The sequence below is a fragment of the Dermacentor albipictus genome, chromosome 2 (genome assembly GCF_038994185.2).
Source record: "Dermacentor albipictus isolate Rhodes 1998 colony chromosome 2, USDA_Dalb.pri_finalv2, whole genome shotgun sequence".
NCBI classification, from domain to species: Eukaryota; Metazoa; Arthropoda; class Arachnida; order Ixodida; family Ixodidae; genus Dermacentor; species Dermacentor albipictus.
In genome coordinates, this window is record NC_091822.1 from 65,920,297 (window position 1) to 65,946,186 (window position 25,890).

At 50.0% G+C, this 25,890-nt stretch overlaps 2 protein-coding genes across 3 annotated transcripts in view; one reads left to right on the forward strand and one right to left on the reverse strand.

The window, feature by feature from the left end:
- LOC135903264 (E3 ubiquitin-protein ligase MARCHF2-like) overlaps positions 1 to 25,890 on the forward strand; it is a 185,902-nt gene that overhangs the window by 125,707 nt on the left and 34,305 nt on the right. The window lies entirely within an intron of this gene.
- LOC135903224 (solute carrier family 22 member 7-like) lies at positions 1,091 to 23,131 on the reverse strand. Of its 2 annotated transcripts, XM_065433634.1 has the most exons (3): positions 22,827 to 23,131; positions 22,504 to 22,752; positions 1,091 to 4,500 (listed from the first exon to the last, which is right to left on the reverse strand). In XM_065433634.1, the coding sequence occupies exons 2-3, from the start codon at positions 22,522 to 22,524 to the stop codon at positions 2,938 to 2,940; spliced, it is 1,584 nt and encodes a 527-aa protein (XP_065289706.1). In that variant the 5' UTR covers positions 22,525 to 22,752; positions 22,827 to 23,131; the 3' UTR covers positions 1,091 to 2,937. The 2 variants fall into 2 exon arrangements, with proteins under 2 accessions (XP_065289706.1, XP_065289705.1); XM_065433633.1 differs by having other exon boundaries at positions 22,504 to 23,131.

Sequence of the window (25,890 nt, forward strand, 5' to 3'; positions counted from 1 at the left end):
GTAATTAGACGGAATGCAAAAAAAAATATTCTGAGTATCTCCAAGTGACGGCAAACATCGCCTTGGTTCTGTCCAGCTAACGTGGCTTTTGCATATCTTTAAACCTTGGTGTGTGATAGCTGGGATACCCTGTATACACACTGCCACGTACTGAGTGACTCAAGTCCCTCTGACGGTAGATTTCCAACCCTGCTCTATCAGCACATATCAGCCTGATGCGCTACTCGTTCGACAGCAACCTACCCAGTGACCCAGGAGGAGAAACGGCTAGTGGTTGATTGATTGGTAGTTGGATGAATCCTGGGGTTTCGCGTGCCAAAACAACGATTTGATTATGAGCGACGCCGTAGTGAGGAACTCCGGAATAATTTTGACCATCACAGGATCTTTAACGTTCCCACAATGCACGGGACGCGGCTAGTGTTTAAAGCCGTGTGGGCGTGGGGAAGGGGTGCCACCCCTCTTCATGTTTTGAGGAAGGGCTTGGCCTCCCCTCGGCAGGTCAACTGTAACACTGCGGCACCCATTCTACATGCCCTGAAGGCGATTTTATTACCCGTATTACCTTGTGCGGGGCAATTCTAGCTCCGCAATTTTGTTTTTGCTCACGCCACATCAATCGGTTGATGTGGCGCGAGCAAAAACAGGAAAGCGCGTATTGTCGTACTGCTCTATGCATTTACGCTTTGCGCAGCGCATGAAGGTCATCCCCCTTGTTCGACTAAGATTCTTAGCACAGCATACCGTTTCTTGAGCCACCTGAGCGTGATGCTACTTGCTCGTGTATTAGTGAAGGCTCAGCTTGATTTCTTTATGTTTACAGATAATTTCCATTCGTTTAGCTGTGCTTTATGAGTGCTATGTTATAGCATAAGACGCTTGATTTTGTCCGTCTTTTTAGGTGAGTCGGTGTGAAAGCATGAATTATATTATTGTAGTGCCCGAGGTTGGGCCAATGAAGTGGGGCAACTAATGTTCTGTGTTGCAACCAGACATATGCGTTTCGAGTTTGACCGTTTACCTCCAGAGTTACTTATGTAAAAGGGCTTCCAAATTGCCAACTTTCTGTACGTACGTGATTTTTCAGTGCTTGAAGAACTTTGCTATCGTTTAATATACAGAAACATGATCCGCAAGATGGTAGTCTAAATGGTGATCAAACTCGTTATTTTTGCTTGTCGCGCGAATTATTTAGGGTGCCTCAGCTAAAGTTAGGTAAGCGGTTAAAGGCTGGTGACCGAACAACGAAGGTAGCATTGTCAGACGTTGACTGTGTTTTCAATTATTTGACGGGCCTCGCTGCCGGATACAAAGCTTCACTCATTAACTTTAACTAGAGTTTGAAAATATGCAAATACCACGTACCTGGACAGAACGAAGGTAATGTTGTAATGCCCGTGCTATACAGGTCGCTAGCCTGCGGTCTGAGCCTGGAGCGTATTATTAGGCACCGGAGCTTATATAAATTATATCTGCCATTGTAACTTCGACAAATTCCGAAGTCTAATTTCTGAACTTTATGTACTCGTATGTTGGGCGCAGTGGAGAAACTTATACTGCAAGGTATTTCTCGATAATTTCAAGCGAATTTCAACCACCTCGTTGAGGAATGTACGGCGAAATGTGATCACACGGCCGGCAAGGGGACTATTTCATGATGCGTAATAATCTATATGGTGCACGTATTTTAGGCAGTTGTAACAGAATATAGGTATTATCGTTTTCATGTTCCACTATCGCTAGGGACGCGGTTCGTTTATATACCAGTACCATAGAATTTTTGAACAAATCAATGCGCCGGTAAGCAACCGGGAAACTTGTCACATCTTGGCGCGGATAAACCACATGTCGCGCCATTCTTGCATGTCTCCCAATAGATAAACATGAGTCACGTTCTGACCTTTCTCGATTTCAGTTTTGACATGCCTAGTCAAATACGTTCTTTCACTCATTTGAAAGGTCATTTCGCCCTGCAGTTGCTCTATGTGTGCAAGGGTACTTTTTGCATGAAATCGATATGAAAGCGGCTGTACAACATACATTTGCGAGTGATGCCGCGGCCGCGAGTCGGCCACGGTCATAGTCGTCTCTACCAAAAGTTCGTACCTTATTTCTTTTCATTGCGCTTAGCACGCTCAGTTCCGCATCAATCTATTACGAACGCTGTTACCTGCGCGCTCCGGTTTCCCTCGTGATCTATTCGGCTTACAGTGCAATGCGCGCTCACATCCTGCGGCGCCGACCTAGGCCAGCTAGCGAGAGACCGCTCAAGTTATGTTCTTATGAACACTGCAGTGTAATGCTCGCCAACCCGATAAAGGTATCGCCTCGTATTGTTTCAGCTTTTGCGGTCGACGACAAAGGGGATCGGTTCGGCAAGAACGTCCGCCCGGCAGCAGTGTCGGCGCCTAGGTTAACGGATGACCGCGTCTATGCTCGATTAGCAACACAGACAGTACAAACAACGCAGTTGTCGAACATTCAGAAGCAAACACTTGTCTGCAAGTTTGTCAGAATACTACAGGCAGTCACAAGTTTTTGAGCGACCAAGACCCGCGACCCCGCTGTGATTAGCAAACAGATGCCGCGGGTGCACAAAAGCGTGATTCGAGGAGGTCCTTGGGTACTGCAGGAGGGTGCGACAGCTGTACCGATTGCTGTTCGAAAAAAAAAACCGCACGTGATGTCTGCGCGCTCCGAACATAGTGGCTTTATCTTTCAGTCTCACACGACCGCAATTGACGGTTCCTTCGACAAAGTACAAGTTTCGCCTCAGCAATCAGAAATGCAACTCCCGATGAACTCCAACTACAGTAAACCCTTAACGAAATTCACTAAAAGCATAAGGATAGCGTCGTCACATGCTTGCAAACACGATTGAAAGCTACAAATAAATCACTGTTCGCGGTAAACAAAACAGGGTGGTAAAAAATACGGTCAGCGGGAAGTAGGGGCGCGCGAGGGTGACAAAGCGAGTCCGCTGCTTGTGCCGCTCTTTTTGGGCTTTGAGTGTTTTACATTCTTGGTCGAAGGAACGTATTTGGAACTTTCGCCAACCTCTGCCATCGGGGACACCATCCCAGGCGGAGCTTGCGTGCCTGGTGACGTCGCGCCGTATGTCGAACTGCGCTGCGATTTACGACGTTTGGCCTTCTGGGCGACAGCCTCTGTGCCTTGGCCCAAGGATGCCTTCAGCGCCTCCTTCCGCTGCCCTTCGGTCGTAGCGGCTGGCTCCAGCTTCCGTGCCTGTGTCTTCTTAAACACAAATATTTCGGGCAGCCACTGGATGGCCATCCCGCTGGCGAACACGAGGAGGATCATGATGATGTCGAACACCAGTGTTTCGTCGGAAAACATCGAGTTCAGGAAGGCGGCCAGCAGCGCCCCAGCACGCCCGACCGAGTACGACACGCAGAGGCCTCTGCTTCGTATCGAGGTGGGGAACACTTCCGTCGTGTAGCAGCAGTTGACGGCCATGGCGACCGCAGCGCTGCTATCGACCACGAGCCTCGCAAGTACGATCCAGGGGAAGGTCGCTTTCAAATGATGGAGTGTGGAATAAAGGGTGGTAGACACGCAGAGCAGCGCCAGCACCATGGACAACGAGACTCGTTGGCCCCACTTTGTGATGCCGTTGTAGACTGCGACGAGGAGCACCACCTGCAGCATGAGTGCCGACACGGCCCATAGGCTATCGAGCGCCGTCTGGCGGAGCCCCATTCCGTAGAAGGCAAAACTGGCACCGAACCAGGAAACGAGCACGGACACTGCGCGGCGGCTACTCGTGGACACGCTGGCCGAGGTGGTGGTGGTCGTCGGGGACGCCGCCTCTCGCTTCTCCAGTTGCTGCTTGAGCGCCTTGAACGTGCCCTTCGCCTTGGCCAGGTCGATGCCGTTCTGCGCGGCCGCGTACAGTACGACGCGTTCGGCTAGCCGAACTCTGTGCGTGTCGACGAGCCAGACCGGAGACTCCTCGACCATGTTGCACCAGGTAGCCGCCATCGCCGACACCGTCGCGAGAAACGCTTGTGATAGCCACCAGCGCGGACTGGCCATCGACACGATGGACATCAGCGGCGACACCAGAGCCGGACCGACGCTCGCAGCCAGGAGGCTGTAGAGGGCGCGGTGTTCGTTGCCCGTCACCTCGTAGAGCACGATGAAGACCAGCATGAAGGTGGCGCTGGACGTGCCGGCAACGAGAGAGCGTGTCACAAGGAACGTGGGAAATACCTGCGACAAGCCGGCGGCCAGGCATGCGAACAGCATGGCGAATGAGCAGGCGAGAATAGTGGGTCGGCGCCCGTGGCGGTCGGACAGAACGCCGGCCAGTGGCACAAGCACCATGGAGCCGATCATGTACGTGGACTCCGACAGCGCGTACAGCCAGCGGCGGCCGCACACCAGGTTCCAGGCGCTGACGATGCTGTCTTCCTGTCGGTCGGCGGCGTATTCCCACTGGTTGCAAGACACGACTCTGCGCTCGCTTGCGTTTTCTCCCTTCGAATAAAACATGGAAAAAGCATAGATGGCTCAGTTGAGGATCCGACTACTGAACCGGCGCCAACTGGCGCACGTCGATAATTGTGTAACTGACTCAGAAGGGTTTCGGCAAGAGCTAGTTGTTACGGATCATTCCTTTTAGGCAGCGCTGGTCCTGTGCTCTTCCTTGTCCGTGCGTTTTTGGCGCTGTTTAAAATGAAAGTGTAAATGACACCTGAGCTAAAACACGCAGGTTGTTAGCACCTAACTGATAGGCGAGACGCTGACCCCAATAAACTCGTGGTCCCATGCTTACTCATAAAGTGATCTTGTTCCGACAGGACGTTGCTTTTGATTTTCGTTGTTTATTTTTAAGTCGGCTGACAGCACATCTTAAGCAGTACTGCTAGGAGTGCTCTGTCGTTCTAGACTATTCCACAATTAATTTATACCTATGCACGTTTATCTTCGCATATATATATATATATATATATATATATATATATATATATATATATATATATATATATATATATATATATATATATGGAGGAGGGCGTCAGCTGTTAAACCGATGAAAGCCCGCACGGAATTAGAATCGCAATATTTAACTGCCGAGATAGTCATCATAGTGATCACTCAAGTGTCTCTAGAAGTTTTAATGAAGACCGTTGAATAATATGAGAAGTCATAGCGCTGGCTACAGCTGCGCCTGCAGATGCAACAACGCCAGCGCGCGTTAAGGTACCCCAAGTGCTCTAAATTAATCCCAAGTTCCCCGCTACCGCCTGCGGCATAGTCATATCGTCGTTTCGGCACGTGAAACTCCGGAATTCATTTTTTATATCCTATAACGTTCGCATGGGTGAGGAGGTTATGAATATTTGTCGTTCCACGTAAACTTTACACCAATCAAGAAAAAATCAAAGTGAGCCATGTGTGATGCCATGTGGCACATGCCATGTTATAAGCATATGGCGTGGCGCCGGGTTCTGGAGTCCTGTATTTAGCCTATTTGCCTCCTTACATTTTACTAACACTGACTCTACGTTCAAACAGTACGACAAATGATCGAAACATCGGATGCCCCGCGGCTTTTGCCATTATTTAGCATTAATACTGCCTGTCGGAGCGAAACTACTAAAACTCCTTTAAGATATTAACGTGTGTGGAAGGCGCTTGCGCTCCGCATATACGCGTCAGCTCTATTGTGTGATGCAGTTTACACATAGCCGCTCACGCCATGCAGCTGTACAGCATGTTTCGCAAGCCGGACAAGAACTGCTGAGATGGATTTTTTTCTTTACTTTAGGCGTACACCTCTGCCCACAAAAGCTTGAAGACTGCGAGAAATCTGCGAAAAGCCTAAAATACTTCGTTACGTAAGCGGGGGTGCACTACGTGTGGTTCCCACAATACACCAAGCGGTCAGCGGTCGTTTCTTCTTCCAAACGTTTCTTTTTCCGTTGTTGTTGTTGTTGTTGTTTTACGTCAATAGCATTTCTTAATAAGCCTTTGTCAGGTAGTAGAAATTTACTCATTCAAAGGGATTACTCGAAAAGGCTAACATTGACTTGCGCACGAAATCGAAATGCGTTATGGACTAATTTACAAAGTTTTGTTATTCAACGTTCTAACTAAATTACTTCGTGTACACATTGCAGTTTATGAATTTGAAGCCGAGAGTTATCAACTTACGTTGAGTTGGAAAGATATTTCGAAATTGTTAACAGCTACTGTTGTTGATGTACTGTTGTTCCGTTTACTTTGTTAACAAAGGCATTTTTTTATGCATTGAGGCTCTACAGTAATTCGAACAACAGTGCATTTTGCCGCGCACTTTGGAAGCGCATATCCACAATCTGGTATCCTCAGAATTCCGTCTATGTTCCTTGCGAGCTGACCAGCTATAATTCGTGCATCCCAATATGTGCTGTAATATAATTAGTTGAAAAGGTAATCAGTAACACTGTGGTAATCATTCGATTACGCATTTCAATGTCACGTGAAAATTAGTCCGCCTCTTTTAGTAGTCCAGCTCGAGTAGTAGAATTCTGCTACGTGCCAAAGGTGACTAAAGAAATAAACAAATTAACGAAAAGAACGCGTCGTGGAATGAGCATAACGGGTGCTTGCGCGTCTTGAGCTACAAGAAGCATGCTCAGGCAACGAAGTTCTTTGGCTGCTTCAGAGTTATAAACGAGTCCCTGAGCCAGTACACATCCATCCATGCCATACTATCTATGCCAAGGCCATAGACCCACCTGCCACATTCTGCTCTTGTGACGAGCGACACCGGCGTTCCGAAGCTCCGAATGGTGAGAACATATGCTTTCACACTCACCGAGGATTTGACACTCTTTGTGTGCGATAACAGAACGACGAAATTATCCGGAAAAATATGTAAGATTATTGACGCATGTACTGACTTGTTAGAAATCAGAAGGAACCTTTGGTCAGCAGCCGCTTACAAAACCAGATAGTGTGCTATATGTTCAGTCTTGTGTCTCAATACTGGCGCCACCGCATATCCAAAGACTATGAAGCATATTGGCCAGACCTCGTTTAACAGGAAGCTCTAGCTAGAGGGCTCCTGTCTGAATACATAGGAAAAGAGAAATCGTTCTCTGCAACTATGCTGCATCTAAATTGATTGGATTTGTTGCACTTCGAAAAAAAATATTAAGATTCGACGACTGTAGGAAGCGGAACATTAATTTTAGCCATCAAATTCAGTGACAGTAGGAAGCGTAACTTTAATTTTACGCATCGCTTGCGTAGTTTACAGCTCACCTCAACAACGAACAACTATATAAAAATTCTATAAACTTCGTTTGATAATGACCCTAAAGCGCTCAAAATCGATACATTATACATGTCAGTAAAATGTATTACTAATTTTCGAATAGGATTTAGCAACACCCTTGTATAGACTGTGGCCAAACCACGTAAGCTGCAGACTAATGCACCAAATATGTATGCTTTAGATTCTGTGAAGAATGCAGTTTACGGAACAGCAGTATCTGTTTTGTGGAGAGTTAGAAAGTTGTAAACTTCGCTACCCAATTTTTTGTCAAACATGCCATTGTCTGGCAATTTTCGTAAAAAGTTCAAACTGAAAATCAAACTTCCGCTTCCTACAGTCATTAGAATTTAATTTTCTCTCTCGCTTGCAACAAATTACATTAATATCCGTAAACGGTTATCTCAGAAAACCCTTTCTGTATTTTACATGTATTTGAGTAGGCGGCACCAGAGTTTGGTCCGAGCTAAAGCTAGTTAGTTCAGAAAATTCTGGCTGCAGTGTCTAGAGAAGCTGCCAGCAGGGTGGTTTAGGCAACACAGCAATTAGTGTTAGTGCATGGTTTTGGCTAAACATGTTCCTTCCGGCTTGGTTACCTCGCAAACGTATTGTTTTTCACCAGAATATCGCGTTATAAGTGCTAACAACTCGCAGTGAGGGCAGTCTAATTTGTCCAACGTTTGCGCAGTCTAACTACTTTCTGCATTTAGAAGAATGGGATTGGCTGAAAATTTAGGCGACTAAAGGCTAGTAACCAGCCTTAAATAAGCTAAGAATATCGTCTTTGACACCAGCACGAATACTCGACAAATCTAAATAACTGTAGCGAAAAAGACCGGCGCAAGTCTTGAAGAGGCCGGCATGGGCGCATTGCGGGTCTGAATGGAGAGCGGAGTATACATCTGTGCGTATATGGTGGCGGACGACTAATAACCTTTTGCGGCCATCGGAAGCGTAATTTCGACGATAGAGAACACCTTCCCGTAACCCAAAATGAGAAGCTTGGCGGCGGATAGCGCGTGAAGGGCGTGTTGTTGAAGTGTCAGGAACGTAATCCATAAGTGCCGCAATCCAGGGATCTTTGCGTTGCTCCACAGCCATGTTGACGTGCACAGGTGACGAAAACGCCGATTCGATGACTGAAATGCAAGTCATGTCACTTCGTGTGGGTAACCGAGAGAAGGCATCCGCGTCGGTGTATTTACGGCCAGACCGGCAAACGACGCGTATGTCGAAGTCTTGTCGCGCAGGGCGGCCGGACGGATCTTTTAAAGTCGATAACCAACGTAGAGCATGGTGATCTGTAATGACGTCGAAGGTGCGGCCGTACAGGTAGGGTCGGAATTTTCCAAGGGCCTAGATGATAGCCAGGCACGCCTTTTCGGTGACGGAGTAGTTAGATTCCGCTTTCGTTAGTGTTCGGGTTGCGTAGGCTACAACGTATTCATCATGCGCATGGCACTAAGTCCTACGCCTTGGCGTCGGTGTGGACTTCCGTGGGGGTCGTGGGGTCGAAATGGCGCAGTACGGGAGGCGAAGTGAGCCAACGCCGCATTGCTTCAAAAGCATCGTCACAAGCTGCGGCCCAAGTAGAAAGTTGTGTGTCGCCGCGAAGCAGCTGAGTCAAGGGAGCAATGATAGAAGCGAAATTCCGGATAAAACGACGAAAGTAGGAGCAGGGCCCGATAAGGCTCCGAAGTTCTTTCAGGGACGTGGGTTTCGGGAATTCGGCGATGGCGCGAAGTTTGGAAGCACCAAGTAGTATGCCATCTTTCGATACGACGTGTCCAAGTATTGGAAGCTGCTTCGCTCCAAAGCGATATTTCTTCAAGTTGAACTGGAGGCCTGCCTCTGTGATGCACTGCAGGACTTGTTCGAGACGGTACAGATGTGTGAGAAAATCTGGAGAAAAGACGACGACATCGTCAAGGTAACATAGGCATGTCTTCCATTTTAGCCCACGAAGGAGATTGTCCATCATTCGTTCGAATGTTACAGGGGCGTTGCAAAGACCAAACGGCATAATGTTGAATTAATATAGGCCGTCTGGGGTCACGAAGGCTGTCTTCGCGCGATCGGCAGTATTCATAGGCATTGCCAATAGCCTGAGCGTAAATCCAGCGAAGAAAAATACTCTGCGCCTTGCAAACAATCCAGAGCATCGTCGATTCGCGGTAGAGGGTTGACGTCTCTGCGAGTTATGTTATTAGGACGGCGGTAGCCGACGCAAGATCGTATCGAGCCATTCTTTTTCTTAACCAGGACTACAAGTGCCGCCCAGGGGCTATTCGAGGGTTGAACAACTCCACGCTCAAGCATTTCGCTTACTTGATTTTCGATAACACGGCGCTCCGCGGGTGATACACGATAAGGCCTCTGGCGCAGTGGTGCGTGGGTGCCGGTGTCGATCTCGTGACGTACAGTCGATGTGCGGCCTAGTGGGGCTTGTTGAAGGTCGAACGTAGATTGTTATTTCCGTAGAAGGCTGAGAAGCTGCGGACGCTGCGTAGGGCTCAGGAGGGCATCTACTCAGCTATGGAAGACGTCTTGCGCAGGCTGGGGATAAGGTAAGGTATAAGTCAACTAGTTCACGCCTAAACAGGTGTTGTCAAGAGGTGCGTCAAAGATGGTCACTGAGTCGGCAGGCTGACGACGTCCAAGGCACTCGCCACGACGTAAGACGAGGGGCGTGTCCTTAGTGTTGGAAACGAGCAGTCGCGTGCCGCCACCGCTGACAGGACAGCGAAGGGAAGGGAACACCGTCGGTGAGCAAAAACGTCCGATGGGATAAACAGGGCAGTAGTGTCAGTGGCGAAACTAGAGCAGGCATTCGCACTCACAGAAGAGTGCGGAGGGATCGTGGTGTCTTCTGCAACGGCCAGTTTCTCACCAGGATTGTCAAAGTCATGTAAACGGGTATCGGGAAGCGGAGAAAATTCAACTTCGGCGCGAGAACAGTCAATGATGGCTTGATGATCGGAAAGGAAGTCCCACCCCAAGATGACGTCGTATAAACAGGATGAGGGAACGACGAACTCCACTGTATACGTGCATCCTTGAATGACGATGCGGGCGGTACATGCGGCAACGGGGGTAATGGACTGGGAACTTGCTGTCCGGAGTGACAGCGCAGATAAAGGCGTCAATACTTTTCAAGCTTGCGGCAAAGTTACGTAAGTGCTGAAACCGCGGCGCCTGTGTCGACTAATGCCAGTGTGACGACTCCTTCTACAGATACTTCAATTACGTTCGTCAGAAGCGAGCGAGGCTTTGTGCGGTTCGACTGGAACGCATTTGTAGCGAATAAGACTGGCGCGCCCTATGGACGCACTATCATCATCAGCCCGCCGACAAAGAGGGGCTCGCGCTGTCGGTATCTGACGCTCGACTGAGACGGTCGCGTTCCTGACTGCTCAATAAACCGCATTACATAAGAAATAATTCCATGGCAGCTGAAAAATCGCAGCTACCAGAGTTCACTCTACGTAGTTTAGTAGGAAAATATGACAAAGGAGTGTAACCAAGGGAGATACTGAGCACGTGAATCCCCTTTTCCCGTATCTGGCATGAACCGCCGTGCGACACCTGCCTATGCTCCGCCCGCCTTTAAAAAACGTATTCTTTACTACGCCACGGTCTATGACCTAGTTTGTTGTCAATCGTTAACATGCGTGGCCAGGCACGTACCCAAGGGGGGGCCCGGGGGGGCCCGGGCCCTCCCCAAAATCAAGCGGCATAGCCCCCCCCCTCCCCGCCCACGCCTCCACTCCTCACAAACATTCGTAAAGCGCCGGCAAATCAATCTATTCGGCGGTCAACATTTTGCTGCCTTTTACAGCGAAAGCTGTATATGACTGACCTTCCGTAGTTTTTTCGGCGTCCGTCAACAGAAAAAATCATCATGTGGGCCGATCCGGGGGATAGTGCAGCAAGGGTCCAAGCTCAATGGCACATACTCCAGTGGGCTCGGGAACTTGTAATGCGCCTTTCAATATCTTCGGAATGGCCTCACGCATGGTGATCAGTGCTTAACGCCTGCTTCACCTCCGCCGCGGGCCGGCCCGGCATTGCACTATTTTCGAGATGGACCCACATATCTGGAGCGCTAAACGCCTGCGTCACCTCCGCCGTGGGTGGGAAGTAGAAAAAAAAGCGGCCGGAAGTGGAGAATTCCATGTGTTTTGAATGGCACTTTTGCAGTTATCAGCGGAGCGGCCTGACGTAGCCACTTCTCTGTTGTGGTTATGTGTGTGCTTTTCTACCCTTCCGCGGTGGGCACAGTACGTCTAGAACGCGGTTGTACGGGACTGGTGACCACGCATCGTTACGCAACTTCCCGAATAACTACGCTATAACTATAATATAATAACTATATATATATATATATATATATATATATATATATATATTGTACTGTAAAATAGGGAGCAGTGGGGCTGTGGCTAAGAGAGAGACAACGACGACGAGAAAGAACAACCTTGATTCGGTGCTCGGTCGGCTACACTAGTCGCGTTCTAGTCGCGAACGCTTACTGCTCAAAGTGCTTCGCGACATTTGGTGGAAGGTGCTGGACTTATTGCCAACCTGGAACTCCGAAGCCGAACGATCCCTGTCACATCTCCCATGCCTGAGGAGACTAGCCCTACCGCGCCACCCATGGCACCGCCTCCAGTCATCTGTCCTGGTGCGCCACGCCAACGGGATCCTCCCATATTCAATGGAACTGACGATCATGACGTAGAGGACTGGCTCTCATCATACAACCGAGTGAGTGCCCACAACAAATGGTCTGATGCTGACAAGCTTGGCTACGTCCCTTTCTACCTTTCCGGGGTCGCCCATCTTTGGTTCCGCAACCATGAGGCTGACTTTTCCACCTGGTCAGCATTCCGAACGGCACTTCAAGAAGTATTCGGTCGCCCTGCTGTGCGCAAACTTCGGGCGGAAACAGCTTCGCTGTCGTGCCCAACAAAAGGGCGAAACTTTTACGAGCTACATTGAAGATGTAGTTGACATCTGCCGGCGTATAGACCCTGATATGACCGAAGATGGCAAGGTCAAGAACATCTTGAAAGGCATCGAAGACGACGCCTTCCAAATGCTCTTGGCAAGGAATTCTCAGGCGGTCAACGACATCATAGCGCTTTGCCAGAGCTATGAGGAGCTGCGCAAACAGCGGCTTTCTACGCGCCGAGCTCTCGCTCCGGACGTCGCGCTTTCAGCTCTGAGTGATGGCGTCACTTCGGCTCCTTGCAGTTCAGAACTTTTCGACAGCATCAAGCAGTTTGTACGAGAAGAAGTGGCGCGCCAACTCTCTCTTCTGCCAGTCGCTCCAGCCTCAGAGCCGCGCTTGTCTCCAGATCTCCGTCACCTGATACAAGAACAAGTCGCTAACGCAGTACCACTTGCTCATCAACCGCCTCCTACGCCTGTGCCACTTACGTACGCTGCCGTTGTAGCCAATCCAAGGCCTCCTTCTGCAGGTAATCAATCCGGACTTACCAGCGCCTTTCCCTCACCTCCGCAAGCAGCTGCAACATATTCTCCTGCCCACCCAAGCAGCTACTGGCCGCAACAGCAGCCCGTGCGCCCACCTCGCCAATATTTCAGACAGTCTACGCCCGCTGTTCTTAATCCATGGGGCACCCATGCCAATCGGCCTATCTGTTATTCGTGTGGCCTACCTGGGCATGTCGCACGGCTTTGCCGCCGGCGTGGATGGTATCCTTCGGATTCTCCGAGGGCACAAAGTAACGGTTTCGACTCTCCGTCCCGTTCTGCTACTGCCGCTCAGCCCTTCGAAGCCTCGTCTCCTCTTTCCCGACCCTTCAATACCCGTCGGTCTCCGTCTCCCCGTCGGCGTTCTCTGTCGCCGCTTATCCGTCGTCCTGAAGCTATCCGAGAGGAAAACTCAGGACCGCAGTTCCAGAGGCAAGAACTGCGATCTCAGCGAACTCCTCAAGACCTCATTTATTTCCTGCGAACATCCTTGAAGTTTATGCGGAAGACATTGCCGTTCATGCGCTTGTAGACACGGGAGCAGCAATATCAGTGATTTCGAACCAGCTTCGTCTTACCCTTAGAAAAGTCGCGACGACTTATTCAGCCATTTCATTACGTACAGCAAGCGCTGCGCCGATTGAACCCTTAGGGAAGTGTACCGTGCGTGTTGTTATCAGCGGCGCTTTATACCATGTTGAGTTCGTTGTTCTGCCTCGCTGCTCCCATGCCATGATTTTAGGATGGGACTTTCTGTCCTCTCATCATGCCGTTATAGATTGTGCCCGTGCTGAACTCGCGCTGTCGCCATTCGGCACCAACGTTTTTGAAGATAGTGATGACACTTCCAGTCGTGTGTTCGTCACCGCCGACACCGAGATTCCTCCATACTCTGCCGCACTTGTACCCGTTTCCTGCGTTGGGTTTTCCAACTCCAGAGTTCTTTTCACGCCGTCTCAGCTTGTTGCTCGCCGCCGTCCTTTCTTGCTTCCTTTTGCCTTTCTTGCCATTCGACAAGGTTCGAGCGCACTTTATGTATCGAACCTGTTTCCTTGCCCTGCCAGGCTGCTCCACAATGAGTGTCTTGGTTATGCCGACGAAATCGAACCAAGCTTCCTTTACGATGTGCCTGACGACCCGGCTTCTCCTCCGGTTGACGCTCTGGCCCTTCAAGTTTCTCCTCCAACGCCGCCGTGTGACCCAGCGTTTTACCAGAGTATTGATCCCAACCTCACTCCAGCGCAGCACGCCCAGATCGTCCATCTTCTAGACCGCTTTCGCACGTCATTCGACCTACAACAATCTCGCTTAGGCCGTACTTCCACTGTTGTCCATCACATCGACACCGGCAACCATGCGCCTTTACGCCACAGACCGTATCGTGTATCCGCCACGGAGCGTAGCGTGATCGCTGAGCAAGTTGCAGACATGCTCCAACGCGGTGTCATACAACCTTCGCACAGTCCCTGGGCTTCTCCTGTAGTGCTGGTAAAAAAGAAAGATGGCACAATTCGCTTTTGCGTGGACTACCGGCGACTTAATACGATCACACGCAAGGACGTTTATCCGCTACCCCGTATTGACGACGCGCTAGACTGCCTCCAAGGCGCTGAATTCTACTCATCCTTAGACTTACGATCCGGGTACTGGCAAGTGCCAGTGGCTGAGTCAGACCGTCCGAAAACGGCCTTCATCACACCTGACGGTTTATTTGAATTCACCGTGATGCCATTTGGCCTGTGTAATGCGCCTGCCACATTTGAAAGAATGATGGACAACATCTTGCGTGGCCTCAAATGGCAGATATGCCTGTGTTATCTGGACGACATCGTTATCTTTTCACCGGACTTTCCTTCCCACTTACTTCGACTTGAACGCGTCCTAAAGTGCATCGCCAATGCTGGCCTCCAGCTTAACTTGAAGAAGTGTCACTTCGCTGCCCGGCAGCTGGTCATCCTCGGCCATGTCGTGTCGAAAGAAGGTGTACTTCCTGATCCGGCGAAACTACAAGCTGTTGCCCAGTTTCCCCGACCAACGACTTTGAAAGAACTGCGCAGCTTCATTGGATTAGCGTCATACTTTCGCCGTTTCATCCGCAATTTTGCCACTATAATTGCACCTTTAACGCAGCTTCTTCATGGTGACCACAACCTTTCAACCTGGTCACGGGATTGCGATAACGCCTTCACAAAGCTGCGTCGTCTCTTGACGTCAGCACCAATCCTGCCTCATTTCGACCCCAGCGCTCCAACTGAAATACACACGGATGCCAGTGGCGTTGGCTTTGGGGCCGTTCTCGCTCAGAGAAAGGCTGGCTTCGATGAGTACGTCGTTGCCTTCGCCAGTCGTGCACTCACTAAACCTGAATCGAACTGTTCTGTCACAGAAAACAAATGCCTCGCTATAATTTGGGCCATAACCAAATTCCGTCCGTATCTTTATGGCCGCCCGTTTGACGTCATAACTGATCACCATTCGCTGTGCTGGCTGTCATCCTTAAAAGAACCGTCCGGTCGTCTTGCTCGATGGGCCCTTCGACTGCAGGAGTATGACATTCGTGTACTGTATCGTTCTGGCCGAAAACATTCGGATGCGGATGCCTTGTCTCGTTCGCCACTAACAGACGAGGCTAGCTTCCTGAAAGCCTCATTGTCCGAGTCTTCCCTCGCTGCCACGGCCGCAAATGGTTGCTTGTCATCCCGCGACACCTGCGTTCGGATATTTGCGCAGCGTTTCACGACGATCCCCAGTGCGCGCATGCAGGGGTACTGAAGACATACGCGCGTCTACGCCTTCGTTACTACTGGCGAGGGATGTATCGATTCATCCATCATTATGTCCGCTCCTCTCATCCATCAATATGTCCGCTCCTGTTTGGTTTGCCAACGCCGTAAAGATCCCCCTCGTCGTTCAACCGCCCCATTGCAGCCTCTGCCTTGCCCAGCACGTGCTTTTGATCGAGTAGGCATCGACATTTATGGACCTCTGCCAACCACATCAGATGGCAATCGCTGGGTAATCGTGGCCATCGACCATCTTCCGCGCTATGCGGAAACTTCCCCTTTGTCCAGCGCTTCTGCACGTGACGTCGCCTGGTTTCTCCTGCACCACATCATCCTTCGCCACGGAGCTCCCAGGGAATTACTCAGTGACAGAGGCCGCGTCTTCCTTTCCGACGTCATCGAGGCTCTCCTCAAAGAATGCCGCATCATTCATCGCACCACTACTGCGTATCATCCGCAGACTAATGGCATGACCGAGCGCTTTAATCGCACTCTTGGTGACATGCTGGCCATGTACGTTGCATCCGACCAAACCAAATGGGACCATGTCCTACCTTTTCTGACCTACGCTTACAACACCGCCACGCAGACTACCACGGGATTTTCGCCCTTCTTTCTCCTGCACGGACGCGAACCTTTTTCCACAATGGATACTATCCTTCCGTACCGCCCTGACTCCACGGAAACAACTACCCTATCCGAAGCTGCTGCACACGCAGAAGAGTGTCGCAAGCTTTCCCGTATATTTACGTCAGAAGACCAGCAACGCCAGAAGCACCATCGAGAAAGTTCCAATGCTCCTGTATCCTATGCTCCTGGCTCGCTAGTGTGGCTTTGGGTTCCAGCCTCTACCACTGGACTGTCACCGAAACTCGCGTCGAAGTACCAGGGCCCATACCGCGTGATCAAACAAACGTCTCCAGTCAACTATATTGTGGAACCCCTCGAGCTACCTTTGGATCATCGCCGCCGTGGACGCGAAATTGTGCATGCCCAGCGTCTCAAGCCCTACTATGATCCGCCTGTGCTGTCCTGCCCGTAGGTCACCGGGACGGCTTCCTTTTCCGCGGGGGAGATAACTGTACTGTAAAATAGGGAGCAGTGGGGCTGTGGCTAAGAGAGAGACAACGACGACGAGAAAGAACAACCTTGTTTCGGTGCTCGGTCGGCTACACTACCTCTCGCTGCTCCAACGTTCTAGTCGCGATCGCTTACTGCTCAAAGTGCTTCGCGACAATATATATATATATATACATATATATATATATATATATATATATATATATATATATATGTATATATATATATATATATATATATATATATATATATATATATATATATATATGAATAATGCTCACACTAATTTCCCCGCGCGCGCAAGCGGCCAGCCAGGCCGCGACTTAGCCAGGAGGGGAACGCCGAACGAAGCGTTTTAGGCGCGAAACGTGAACGATCTCCGAACCACGACAACGATGGTCGGAAGAAACGTCTACGGGAGTAACGCGATAGTTCACGGGGGATGTTTGTTCGTTAATAATGTAGGGTCCAAGAAAGCGGGATTCAAACTTCTCGCACAAACCGGGTGTACGAATGGGTGTCCAAAGAAGCACTTCCTCTCCGGGACGAAAGGAGACGTCGCGACGAGAGATGTCGTAACGTTGCTTGCGATCTAGCTGACTGACTTCTGTGTTGAAACGAGCACGTTGACGGCATTCCTCGAGTCTCGAAACGAACTGTTCGGGCGTACTGTCTGAGGTGTTAGTTGGAGCATTGAAGAAAGCGGCGTCGATGGTGAATGTCGGTGAACGGCCGAAAACTAGGTAGAAAGGTGAGTATCCCGTAGTTCGTTGGATAGCGGTGTTGTGAGCAAAAGTCACGAAAGGTAAAAGTTTGTCCCAATTGTCGTGGTTTGGCCCGATATACATCGATATCATATCTATTAGTGTGCGATGAAATCGCTCGGTTAAGCCATTTGTTTGTGGGTGATATGCGGATGTCGTCTTATGAACTGTGCCACAAGCTCCGAGTACTTCTGCGAGCATTGTTGACATGAAAGTCTTGCCGCGGTCGCTTAACAGTACACGAGGGGCACCATGGCGCAGTACAATGGCATCTAGAAAGAAGGTGGCGACGTCGGAGGCTGAACTAGAGCGTAGAGGAGCGGTCTCTGCGTAACGTGTGAGCTGGTCAACAGCTGTCACGACCCATCGATGACCCGCTGGCGTTATGGGCAGAGGGCCGACTAGGTCTATCCCAACGATGGCAAACGGTGTCTCGGGACATGGGATCGGCTGTAAAAGCCCAGCAGGAGGCGAAGTCGGTCGTTTCCGCCGTTGACACTGAACGCAAGAAGCGACGTACTTGGCCACAAAGGTAGACATGCCTGGCCAAAAGAAACGGCTCCTAACGCGGTGGTATGTTTTGTGGAATCCCAAATGGCCAGCAGATGGGTCGTCGTGCAAGGCTTCGAGGACTTGTGTGCGCATCGAGCGTGGAAGAATAGGTACCCAGCTATGTCCGTCGGAGTTGTATATGTAGCGGTACAGCACATCGTTGTCAAGCTTAAATAGTCGCAGTTGTCGACGTAATCTGGCATTTGGTGCAGATGTAGTTCCGCACAGGCGTTGGATGATGCTGTCGCAGTAGGGGTCAGAACGTTGACACGAGGCGAGGTGAGTGAGGCGATTGGAAGATAACACGTCAGTGACCGTGAGAGGTAATAACGGTAATAACGGGAGTGACGACTTAGTCTCATCATCAAGTGGCGAGCAATGGAGAGGTGTACTCGAAGCTAATAATGGCAGCGGGCAGCGAGAGAGAGCGTCGGCATCTTGATGCTTTTTCCCAGACTTGTAGACAACGTCAAAGTCGTACTCTTGTAAGCGTACTACCCAGCGACCAAGTCGTCCGGACAAATTTTTGATTGACGACAACCAGCATAAGGCGTGGTGGTCGGTTATGACCGTGAAATGGCGTCCGTAAAGATATGGTCGAAATTTTTGGATCGCCCAAACTACTGCGAGACATTCCTGTTCTGTGATCGAGTAATTCGTTTCGGCAGGTGTTAGTGCGCGACTGGCATAGGCAACAACTCTCTCTCGTGAGGTGGTATCACGCTGTAAAAGTACAGCACCGATCCCATGGCCACTAGCGTCGGTATGCAAGCAAGTCGGTGCGTTGTCATCGAAGTGACAGAGGACAGGGTCGCTGGTTAATGCCTGCTTGAGGGCTTGGAAAGAAAGTTCGCATTCATCTGTCCAAGGGAAAGCAGAGCCCGACGTGAGCAACTTGTGTAGCGGCGACGCCATGGCTGCAAAATGACTGATGAAGCGGCGGAAGTAGGATGCCAGGCCTAAGAAACTTCTTAATTGCTTTTGATTTTCAGGGCGAGGGAAGTGATGCACGGCAGCAACCTTTTCAGGATCTGGTCGAATGCCATCTTTGCTGATAAGATGGCCCAATACTTTGATGTTCTTTCTGGCAAAATGGCATTTCTCTGTGTTGAGTTGGAGTCCAGCGTTGGAAATGCAAGTGAAAACTTCGTCCAAGCGCTCAAGGTGCTGACTAAAAGTTGTAGAAAAAATAACGATGTCATCTAAATAGCACAGACAGGTCTTCCACTTAAGGCCACGTAAAACTGTGTCGATCATGCGTTCAAATGTTGCAGGGGCATTACATAAACCGAACGGCATGACGTTGAACTCGTAAAGTCCGTCTGGCGTTGCAAAGGCTGTCTTGTCCTTGTCCGCTTCGTGCATGGGGATTTGCCAGTATCCGGATCGGAGGTCTAGACTAGAGAAATATTCTGCACCCTGGAGGGAGTCAATGGCATCGTCAATTCTTGGCATCGGATATACGTCTTTGCGCGTGATCTTATTAAGGGCTCGATAATCGACGCAGAATCGTACGGAGCCGTCTTTCTTGCGAACCAGCACGACAGGAGACGACCAAGAACTGGAGGAAGGCCGAATGATGTCTCTTTTGAGCATGTCATCAACGTTATCCGCAATGATTTTCCGTTCTGCGGAAGACACGCGATACGGGCGGCGGCGTACAACCGAACTGCCTTCGGTTTCGATGCGATGTACTGCGACGGAAGTGCGCCCCAGAAGCTTGGAGTGGACGTCAAATAAGGCTCTGTGTTTGTGCAGGAGTGCCAGAAGGTCTTCTTTCTGCGCAGTGGTCAAATCGGGATTTATAGCGGCCGTTAAAGCAGCGGCAGCAGTGTGATAATCAGTTGTGGTAGACAAAGGTGGTGATTCGGTGTGAAGCGGTACCAGCGAAAGAGGTTCGGTGTCAGTAAAGCATGTCACAGTAGAGCCCTGGGAGAGCACAACTGGCGAAGAAGTAGGGTTATGAACAGCGACTGAGGCTCTACCGTCCTGAAACCGTACTAGGCTAGGAGTAAGGCTAAGCCCACCAGAAATGCAGTAACCACTCGGTGCAAGGAACACATCACCATTAATAATAGTGTCGGAAGTCAGCGTCAGAATATGCTCAGTGCCCGCGGGAATGAAACAGTCGGTAGACGTGACAAAACGCAGGCTGTGATCATTGACAGAGGACGAAGATTCAGTGTCTGTCATAAGAATAGTCCGCTGACGGCAAGAGATTAAAGCTGAGGCGGAGGACAGGAAGTCCCATCCCAAAATCATCGCGTAAGTGCACGAAGACAGCACGACGAACTGAATGTGGTGGAGGATGCCATCAATGAAAACGCGCGCAGTGCAAACACTGGAGGGCTGAACAAGAACTGCATTAGCACAACGAAGAGGAGGGCCATTATACGGTGTCTTCACTTTTCGCAATCGAGAACACAAATCAGCACTAATAACGGAAAGCGATGCACCTGTGTCAACCAAGGCTTCGATTCGGACACCTTCAACAAACACCAAAAGTACATTTGACGGGCGCTCCGGAGGCGTTTCACGTTGTCCGAAAGATGCAGCTTTCCCTCCTGAAGCTGCACCATTTAGTTTTCCGGGCGGTGATCGGAGGACGAAGTAGCCGGTCGTAGAGGGGAAGAAGAGCGCCGCATCGGTGATGGAGAGCGACGACGCGGGAAACGCGATGAACTGGCAGTGTTGAAGTCCTGTGGAGATGGGGAACGTGGTGGATAATAAGCGTAGTCAGAACGCCGACGTCGTGGTACAGGGCCAGAAAACTGATCCCTTTCAAAGCCGTCATAGCCACGTCTTTCATCTTGCTGACGGCGTCGGCAAAACCTGGAAATGTGGCCACGGATGCCGCAGTAGTAACAAACCGGTCGAGGTGGGCTCCATGCGTTATAAGACGGAACAGGCGATGGTCTTGCAGTGATAGGATTAAGGGACATGTGCGGTGCAGGTGCCTGTTGTGGTGGCTGCTGGGGGGGTGGCGCTATAGAGGCAACCTGAGCGTACGTTGGCGTATGGATAGGGTGCGGGCTCGTGATTTGCGGGCAGGTCACGGCAGCTAGCTCTTCCCTCACGATATGGCGTAGGCCGCCACCAGGAGGCGTCAGATGGACCTCAGGAGGGTTTGACGAAGCTTGGGCGTGCAGTTCCTCACGGATGATGGAGCGAATCAAAGCACGTAGCTCGCTGTCGTTGGACGCCTTGAAATCAGATGTGTCAGGGTGTAAGCGGAGCATATGAAGGTCATCGAGACGCTGACACGTACTGATGATGTCGGCGACGGTAGTGGGATTCAGCACTACAAGAGCATTGAATGCCGCAGTCCCAATACCCTTGAGCAGGTGACGTACACGGTCACTCTCTGCCATCGAGGTGTTCACGCGGCGGCAGAGGGCGAGGACGTCCTCTATGTACGAAGTGTAGGACTCCCCTGAGTGCTGCACACGCTCAGAAAGCTTCTTCTTAGCGATATCGGAGCGGACAGACGAGTTCGCGAAAATCAGGCGTAGCTGGTGTTTAAAGATGCTCCAGTTGACTAAATCGAGCTCATGATTGTAAAACCATGTTTTCGCAACTCCGGTTAGGTAGAAGGCGACGTGAGCAAGTTTTGCTGATTCGTTCCAGTGGTTAAAGTCACTCACGCGCTCGTATAGCTCCAACCAGTCTTCAACGTCGTCACCTGGAAGCCCAGCAAATACCGGTGGATCCTTCTGAGGGGTGGTGACTGTCCAAGAAGGGGTTCCCGCAGGAGTCGGCAAGGTGGATGTCGTGGTACTGGACTGCTGGTCTTGCGACATGGTCGAGTGCAGGTGGTAGAGGCGGCGACCCGAGCGGAGCTCCAGGGATGTAGCGTAGGTGAAGCTGGAGAGAGACCGGGAGCGAGAGGGCGAAGGGACCGGACAGCACACTCCACCACTTGTGAGACGAGGTTTAGGCAGCCAGTCTCTTCTTTATTCTCCCGAGACAGAGCCCCACCACCAGGCCCCAAAACGGTGATGATGAGTATGTACAGGTGAGAATATGAAGCGTATGAATAATGCTCACAATATGTATATATATATATATATATATATATATATATATATATATATATATATATATATATATATATATATATATATATAAATTTCTCTATATTTCTTCCAGAGCTAATTCAGAAGACGCTAGTGGAAATCTTTATTTTACACTTTCGCTTGTTTACATGCTTTTTGCAGTGTTCTTCCTGCGCTTCTGTCATGCGCGAGTCCATTTGATGTGGTTACAATTGTTTGCCAAATAAAGGAGAGGTGTATCTCCCAGGCGTACCTGTAAGGTACACCTTATTTCAATTCTCTTTTGCGGGTTTACGCGTCTTTATGGCGAATAGCGGGCATTATTCACATTCCTACTGGTAAAGCAACCTCCCCCTCCCCCTTATTTGCATAGAAAAGTTACCTTGGGTTGGGGGCCCCCCGGAAAGAAATCCTGAGTACGTGCCAGTGCGCGGCCGTACGTCTGACTACATCCGAGTCAATAAGAGTAATAAGCAAATTCTCACCGGCACCGGTGGGTCGTACATAGTGCACTCGCTGAGTCTGCCGTCGGCCAAGACGGGTATGGCTACGTTCCTCCACTCCTGGACGGGCACGTGCCGAAATTCGTCGGGCGGGCGACACCAGTGCTGCACGGGACGACCGATGAGTCGGTACGCGAACGCGTGCAGCACAAGCACCGTCAGGCAAAGCACGGCGCAGAGCAGCACCCTCCTCTGGAACTTGCCGTGGCCCAGAATGACGTAGACGTTCTCCTGGATGATGGCCCTCGTGTCGGAGGAAGCCACGAAGCCACCCAGGATGCTCCGTTGCAGCGAGGCTGCCTCACCTGTGCCGGCCTTTGCTCCCGATTCCATGGCGTCGACGGCGGCGAAGGCAGAAGCGCCGGCGCTGCTGGCGTTGTAGACGTAAGCAGGGGCGGACCTGGGCGCGGGGTACGTGGCAGCAGAAGGCAGCCCTTCTGCTAAAGATCTTGTCGCTCGTGCAACCGCAGCCGATATCTATGGAGACGAAGGGTGGGGAGCCGTCAGCGCGCGTCACGACAACGGCAGCGCTCCCACTTTTTCACCTTCAACGATATACTGCAACGAGGTCTTGAACAGCAGCGAAGATTTCATTCGCGTCTTCTTTAAAGCTCGCGAATGCGCGCGCACTGTGAACGCGACAGTTGGTGCATCCCAAACTTCCTCGTCGCCTTTCAACAATTAAGCACGGATTTTTTTTTTTAAGGATTTCTTGCGGGGCATACTGAGAGATGTCAAGGTTAATCCGCGACATTTCATATAGGCATGTCGACAACGTATTTGCGAAGAAGTGTTTATTATGCTGTTCTTCTCCGATGTTGTAACTCCTGACACTGCGGCTCACATGGTAAGGGTGTCACATTTTTAAAGCGACTGGTCTTCTCTGGATTTATCGGCCGTTTTTATGAGCAGTTGTCGGTCTTAGACCGTCGATTGTTTACCATTGATTCAAAGGTTACGTGCTCGCTATCAGATTTAAAAAAAAAACTTCAATGCGAATGCAGAGACACTAGCCCTAGTGACCTTCTAGCGGACTCTCGCGGGAATGAACGAATTACAGTGCAGCCTCCGAGACTGGTATGCGCAATGTCCGCCTTTCGGTGCTCGTATAAAGTGTGGATTGCGATTCGGGTCATGCCTCAGCTAGCGATGGGCATGTTTCCGAGGCATTACTTTCCTGATGTAGGCAAACTATCGTACCTTGCCTGCTTTGAATATTTCAATCATTTGGAATTGCGTTGCAACATTTCGCCGTAATCAGATCAGTTGTCCTTGTCGAGTGTGGCCTGCGCCATATTGTCAGCGTTCTTCGGCCGCCGACATTCCGATCTATTTTTCTGATGAGCAGGTAACGGAAGATATTCCGCGCATTTTCACAAAATATGAAGCTCTTACGGCCAGTAGGTTTCGGCCACTTTCGTATAACGTAATGTTTAGCATTCTGCTAAGCTGCGTTAAGGCGGTGTAAAAATTGTTCACCCTAGTCACTAAAAGGGCAGGAATGCACTAACTACCCCTCAAAGGAACCACGCTCCACCGATTCGCCTCGTCTGTCCTGGGGAGGTATTCTGTAAGAGTCCACCTCGTGGACATGTCCAGTTGGTCTGCTGCTGAAATGCTGATTGGCTGCGGCGCCTGGTTGCTGCTGACACGCAGCCCAGCCCAGCCAATCAGAACTTCGACAGCAGGCGAAATGGACGTGTTCACTAGGAGGACTCTTACGGAATACCTCCTCTGGTCTCGCTCTAGCCATGCCGCTCTTGCAACAGCGCTTCTTTCGTGGCATATAAAATACGAAAGCAACACTCGGACAACCTACGTAACAGAAAAGTTTCTGCACAAAACAAGTCATAGTACGTTGTGCCAATCATACTTCTTTTTCCTTTGCGTCGTCTAGTTAGGTTGGTGGAAAATCGAGAAACCGTAATTGGCGAGGTAAATATCAGTGCAAATGATTTACAGCAGTGCAATATTTTTCTTTTTTTTGTTCCCATGAATATCGCGCGATTAAATGTGACGGGCTTGTGCTAGAAAGTGGCAAATTACTACTCCGGTAAGAATGTTAACTATGACAGAAGCTAAGAGGTTAGAAAGTGTACTTACTCTGCACCTCTTTTCTACATGCAATCACTCTCGAGCCGCCTTCTTGTTCTAATTTCAATATTTCGCGATCAAGAACAACACTGTCCTCCACCGTCATTGGTGATCGAACTTATGGCCCTGCCGCAATATGCTTTTGGGAACCGAACACGCTAACCAATGAGCTATCACGCAACTTTTATTTCTTTCGTGTATGGAAATACTGTCAATAACGTAGGCAATTCTAGCTTGGAAGGTTATGCAGTGTTCTGTGCGCATCGCAGTCTCGAAGAGTGCTGGCACCTCTGCGTATATTTCGGAGCCGACGTCAGGCCACGTCATTACGCTGTAGCAAACGAATACGAGGTTGTACGCTTTGCATCCCCAAATGTTTCAGTTCTTTCCTAATTAGTATCAAATGCCTTCTTTTCTCCCGTTCCGAACCTTGACCACTCCCCCATAGTGGATATGAGCTGCAGTAGAGGGCGAACAAGCAAGCAAGCAAGCAAGCAAGCAAGCAAACAAACAAACAAACAAACAAACAAACAAACAAGGCAGAGAGAACTAAATACTTGCATATTAACTGCATTTTGTCGAGTTTGGTACCCTACGTGTGGGGAGGAGCGAGGAAGTGGAAAAGAGAGAAAGAAACATGATTTCAGGCCAACAACATGTACTAAACGAGAAAGAGCATATGTGAGTCAGGCACTCAAGTAAGTTGCCTTCAGTAAGAGAAGTGCTCATGTGCAATGCGCGGTGAAGCGAGGCTTCGGATAGTGTAGCTTTGGTAAAAGATCGATCGTGTAGTCAGCTCAAGGCACGCCGGTGAGTCTGACGTTGTTTGTTGGTGAGTGAATGAGGGCAGAGGAGGCCATCGATGGCCTCTTCACATATGCACTGGGCCCTCGTAGGCGAATCAGCCTTTCCGTTGCGATAGATGCACCACTCTGCGAATGCTACTCCTACCCACAGCCTGCATATCAGTGTTGGGTCAGATCTCGAGAGATTTGGAGATTGCTGCAGTGTTTATGACATATAAAAACTGTATAAGCTACGGTTAGAGTTCTTCATTTCATTATTTTGAGTCAATGTGTAACAATACGCGAAACATGGACAACTTATAAAGCAATTTAATGCGAGCAGATGATATTACCATCGAGTGAACGGTTGAAGACAGCGCAACGTGTTCTCCATGTTCTCTTTGTGTGCTTTGGCTAAAATGTTTTTCTGAGTTCCTTTAACAACATGCCTAACACAAAGCTGTCTACCAACTTGTCCAACGTATAGCTG